The 5788-nt window shown below is 30.5% G+C and overlaps 1 protein-coding gene across 1 annotated transcript; it reads left to right on the top strand.

Moving 5' to 3' along the window:
• Positions 1 to 298: 298 nt before the first annotated feature.
• On the top strand, positions 299 to 4776 carry LOC130897778 (fork head domain transcription factor slp2-like). Its single transcript, XM_057806675.1, has 2 exons — positions 299 to 930; positions 1057 to 4776. The coding sequence occupies exons 1-2, from the start codon at positions 393 to 395 to the stop codon at positions 1509 to 1511; spliced, it is 993 nt and encodes a 330-aa protein (XP_057662658.1). The 5' UTR covers positions 299 to 392; the 3' UTR covers positions 1512 to 4776.
• Positions 4777 to 5788: the final 1012 nt, after the last annotated feature.

The following is a 5788-nucleotide window of genomic DNA, read 5'->3' as shown; positions in this document are numbered from 1 at the left end:
GTCAAAGAAATCAATACACTAATTTACAATTGGCATTCAAAGGGGGCAGCTGAAGCTTTCCAAAGAATACATCTCAACGAGTACAGAATAGCCCGCATTACATACTAAACAGACACCATGCAGTGTTACCAAATGTTATCGGAAAATTTACAAAACAAACAAGGAAACACCCTAAATGTCAGCAAACAACTTAATACATCAGCTATCCCTACCGAAAACATAGTTAGTAGACACGCCTATAGAAGGCGTGGAACAGACGCTTATTGGTTAGTCGCTATTGGACGCAGCGTTCGGGGTTATTCTTTCTTGTGTGTCCAAAGAGAAGTTATATCAGTCAGTTTATAGTAAACAACGTTATAGAAAGGTAGTGCGTTCGCAGTTAGTGTTTGAATATGGTGAAAAGAGATGACACAGTGTTAATAATACCTACAATGACTCGTACTCCTTTAAAATCTTCGTTTTCTATTAGTTCTATTCTTCCCGAAACGGCTTTAGAAGCACCAAAAAGTCCAGAACCATCTACGAATATATTAAGAATTTCCGAAACTGAATTAAGTGGATCAGAAAGTGATTTAGATGTAACCGGTGATGACGACGATGATACTTCTAACGTTAATTGTACAAAAATCGACGATAGTAAATCAACAGATGACAAAAAATCCAAGGAAAAACCACCTTATAGTTACAACGCTTTAATTATGATGGCGATTAGGAACAGTCCCGAAAAAAGACTCACATTGAATGGAATTTATGAATACATCATGTGCAATTTTCCCTATTATCGAGAAAACAAACAAGGATGGCAAAATTCAATAAGGCATAATTTAAGTTTAAATAAATGTTTTGTTAAAGTGCCTAGGCATTACGACGATCCCGGAAAAGGAAATTATTGGATGCTGGATCCTTCCGCAGAGGATGTTTTTATAGGAGGTAAGACGATTTTTAAATATTCAATATTTTCTAGCTCAAATCAATCCCGATCGAGTTCATTAAACTCTAAACCGCATATATAACCGATATTATCGAAAAATATCAAATTAAACTTAATTTTTTCAGGAACAACGGGTAAACTTCGTCGCAGATCGACCGCAGCGTCTCGCTCCCGTTTGGCGGCGTACAAACGAACGCTCTCCATGTATTCACCTCTTCAACCGATTTATCCGGGATTCTACCCACCTTCTCCTGCTCTTTTAGCAGCAGCTGCTTACCAGCGGTACCATCCGTATATCGCTAGTACAGCTATGCCAACTGTATTAAGACCATCACCAATACAACCTCAAACCGGTCCGCAAACTTTCAATATGGAAAGGTTGTTGGGATCAGCTCCTAGTATGGATTTTTTTAGACAACCTTTAGATTTGTATAGTAACTTCAGGTTACCGCATCCAGCTGGTATGTTACCTCATCCTCAGATGACTTTATCGCCTACAGGTAGTTCGAGTTCACCGGAACTAAGGGCTAGTCCGGATATTTTGTATAAACCAGTACCTGTTATGTCCAGACATAGTTGAAGATGTGTAGAATTATGAAAAATCCAGGTATTTATTTGTATATTTGTATTTAGATATTTATTATATTTGAAAATTATATTTAAATGGGCACAAAATGGAAGGTATACATTATTTTATATTCCGACATTTTATTATCAAAACGTCATAATTTATTGTATTAGGTCTTGAACCATACGTTTCTATGGATTGCTACTTATCAGCAGAAGGAAAATGTCAAAATATCTATTAAGACTAACGCATAATGGATTTACCAGCGGGCTGAACGGGCTGTAATCTAGAGCGGTAAATTTTGATCAAAAATATCTCATTTCGATTAATAAAATTAAAAAAAAATATCGCTCACATATAGAAAACGAGTTTCTACAGAAACTTTAATTATTCTTTGCCGTTAATTATATATTAAAACATCTAATTTGGATTTTTAAAAACAAAATTACAATTACAAACTATATTTTTTTAAAGCAACGTTAGAACAAACAATGAATTATTGTAGTTCTTCCAATATCAATTGCAGATTATAAAAACCCTTGGCGACAATTTTGTTTGATCTACCATAGGCGTAGATACCTCATAGATACCGTAGATAGATTATAAAACGTAAATAGACGAGTAAAATGTACTTATCTATAGGGGAGTTTGGTTTAAACAGGGTACCTGACGTGAACTGAGTCCTTTTTGTACTTCATTCGTCTATTAGAACTTCGGTAGTCTTACCTGACAAATAATTTTGTCGAACTAAACTTGACGATTCGGTAATTACCATCCGTTTATTCAGTTTTTTATGTTTAAAACCACATACTGACAAAACTTGACGCAATGTTTCTAAGCCGATATAATTGTATTCTGGATAATTCGCTACTTTTTGCTGTATTACTAATCGCAATCCTGTTTTCCTTGTCTTTAGTAGCTTTGTCAACTAATGTCAATTGTCCTTTAAATCCAACCCCTTTCGTAACTACTCGATTGTATTATCAGATTGCTGGATATTTTCCTTTTTCAAACATTCGAATATATTTAAAATAACTTGCTGTCTTTGTATATCTAAATCATCATTATTAAATTCATACCTGTGGTTATTTTAACTGCACTGTGCAATTTCATTGTCTTGTCATTCGCTCATGATCTAAAGAACGTCATATTTCTATTTATTTAGAGAAATTTATGAATTAAATTAATCTCACCCAGCTACGCTACTGCTTATCGCAGACTGTCTAGCAGAAATATTGCAAAGAAATTGTGTACGTACACCTTTCGACAGCTTCGTCCAATAGATTTGCATTTATGTTTACGATTCGATGTTTTCATTGGTAAACAATGGAGATGATGAGTCTACGTGGACTGACGGTTTGTTAGATGTTTAACGAATTTTATACGGGGAGTGAACATTATTTTCCATTTCTTAATTTGGTATATTTCATATGTAATTCCTACCCTCTAAAATTAGAACATAACGGAGTGGATTTTCTTGAATTATTACTATTAAATCTGGAGGTCGTTGTTTGGCCATCGCATCTTTCGGTGACGCCGGATTTTTGTTATTTCTTAAGGTACATCAACCTGCTATAAAAGTACTAAGTAGAATTTTATCATAATGGTTTATTTGGCACACTTTCGCGGCGTTAGCTACGTTAGGATTATTATTAATTTTCTGCGCGATACGATTTTTTAATAATTGACTTCCAGAGCTCATTAATGGTTCATTCCTAAATGGTTTCATTCTCGTGAGTTCTTGGACTAAACAGTCAATATTCCTACAATCAACGTAATATTGAATTAAGGCTTCTTTAATATTATTTCCGCTTCATCTAGAAGTTTTTCTTGAACTGATTGAAATAGTTGTTTATATAATTGTGTATTATTAAATTGCTGTTAATTATTAATGAAGTCTTTACATCTAATTAGTACCTAAATTTTGGATATTCAGTCAATAATTTGTGTGATAAATTTTTTCAAAAAGTTTATCAGTGAAATTAGATACAGGTTCTTATCTTACTAGAAACGTATTTTTAAAATTTTTTATATAAATAATAAATTGAAAAAAAAAATAGTTCTAATAGTATAATTAAAAAATACACAATTTTCGATCAGTACAAAAGTTTTTTTCGTTTTTCATTTGAAACTTTCCTCAAAAACATTTAAATTTCAATAAATTGGCATAATTCCATTATATTATATTTCAAAACGTAATTTCTATTTAATCAGACTTTAGAATTTTCGATGTCTGAAAGTGGTTTCTTCAATTAACAATAAGAGATGATTTTTTCAATAAATACAACTTTGTCATGACACGATAATACCAATAAACAATTAGTTTCTCCCTTGCTTTCGAATATTAATGAAATAAATTTTTGTTTCGCTTCAAAATTTCCCTACAAATTATCAAAAATATCAAAAAAGGCAATCAAACTGGGAAGAAACCTAAACAAGCTACAAGTTGGAAAAAAATTTGAAATCAATTCTTTCCTCATTCGGAAACGAGGTGATCTTGAAGACACAAATTTAATATCTAAAATCTAAAATCTCATGTTGTATCTTGCTAACAATTCTTAGTAGTTGATGCGGGGTTATGTATGTTTAAATAAATAAAAAAAATATTGTTCACATGATTTATTTATATTAAATTAGAAATGTATTCTTAATGAAATCGTCGGAATATAAATTTTTGTATGAGATTGGGATCAACATTTTTCAATAGTTATCCACAGTTTTTGTATAAATAACCTGAAAGAATTTGAAACAATTGTAATTATATTTTTATGATCGAAAAAGAAATTTAGTGTGATTATGTTTTATATTTTCCCTATTTTGTCAAATTTATTTCGAAAATGTCGTAGATATTGTGAAAAATAATTGTAATAATAGGTATAAGTACCTACTGAATATTTGTTGAATTTCGAATGATTATAATGTACAAATTCAAAATCAAATGTAGAAATTATGTTGTTTTGAAAAATAATTTTATTTCAACTGTGGCTAATTCAACTTATACAATGAAATTCTATACAGAACAGAATTTGACTTTATTAATATGTTTATAAATAAAATTTGAGCTTGTAGTTGGTTTGTTTTTAAAAAATTACCAATCGTGACTAATATTTATGCCTATTTTTATAATGATCTCACTCAACGTCCATGTAAAATGTAAAGTTTCATGTGTATTTACTGTAAATTTGTAAATAGAAAAAAATTCATATTGTGATTTTAGTTTTAAGGAGCATGTACAGTATTGAACTATATGGTTGGAATTATAAAAATTTATGCATTATTTCGTGTTTTATTATTTACTGTCTATCATCCCTATTCCAAATTTTCTTTGTAGCTTCTACACAGGGTGTTTCAAAAAAAGGTATGATAGATATAAAGCTGGGTTTGGGGTTTGTTCAGTGAAAAAAGTAATTTTATACTTTCGCCGTCCCCTCGTTTTTTGGCTCTAGAAAATCGAAAAATCATCCCATTTCGAAGAATTTTTTTCAAAATCTTCGTTTTTACGGCGGATTTAAAATAATGAAAATAAAAAAATTAATTCTTATATTAGTTTCAGGGATTTAAATGTTCATGAAAATACACTCATTCACGTATAATTGTTGATAACTTTTTTTCAAATTATTAAATGAGGTTGTTATATTTTTTTTTCATAATCTACACAAACAAACGAACAAATTGATAGAAAAATTTATACAAAAATGCTGATTTATCATGTTTTTATGTTATTTATCATGCTTTTAACAAGGTAATTGAATCTATGTTGAAAAATTTTTCATTTTATATAGGGTGTAAATAAAAAGTGTTCAAAGTTTAACTTCGGAAATATAAAATTTTTCTACTTTTTTGAATAGAACCACCCGGTTTTTTCTATTTTAATGCATTCAGGGGTACAAAATAACTTGTCTACTCTTCTATACCTAAACCTTACCGTTATCCAGTTATTAAATGTTTTCTGTAAGTTTTTAGAGATGCAGGGGTGGTCTAAATTTTATTTTGACCCGTTGATACAAGCCATTTCAGAAAACATTGATTATCTGGATAACGGTAAGGTTTCGGTATAGGGAAGTGTACATGAATTTACCTTATTTTTTACCCCCGAATGCATTTAAATAAAAAAAACCAGGTGGTTCTATTTAAAAAAGTAAAGAAATTTTATATTTATTAAGTTATATACATTTTATACACCCCCTATATGGAATGAAAAAGTTTTCAACATAGATTCAAATACGTCTGACCTTGCTAAAACCAAACTAATAGAAACCATTTTCATATCGTTAAGGGTAACTTGGTAA

The sequence above is a fragment of the Diorhabda carinulata genome, chromosome 9 (assembly GCF_026250575.1).
Source record: "Diorhabda carinulata isolate Delta chromosome 9, icDioCari1.1, whole genome shotgun sequence".
In the NCBI taxonomy this organism is placed as follows: Eukaryota; Metazoa; Arthropoda; class Insecta; order Coleoptera; family Chrysomelidae; genus Diorhabda; species Diorhabda carinulata.
The sequence above is the reverse complement of the archived record's forward strand: the minus strand, read 5'-3'. Positions and strand labels throughout refer to the sequence as shown.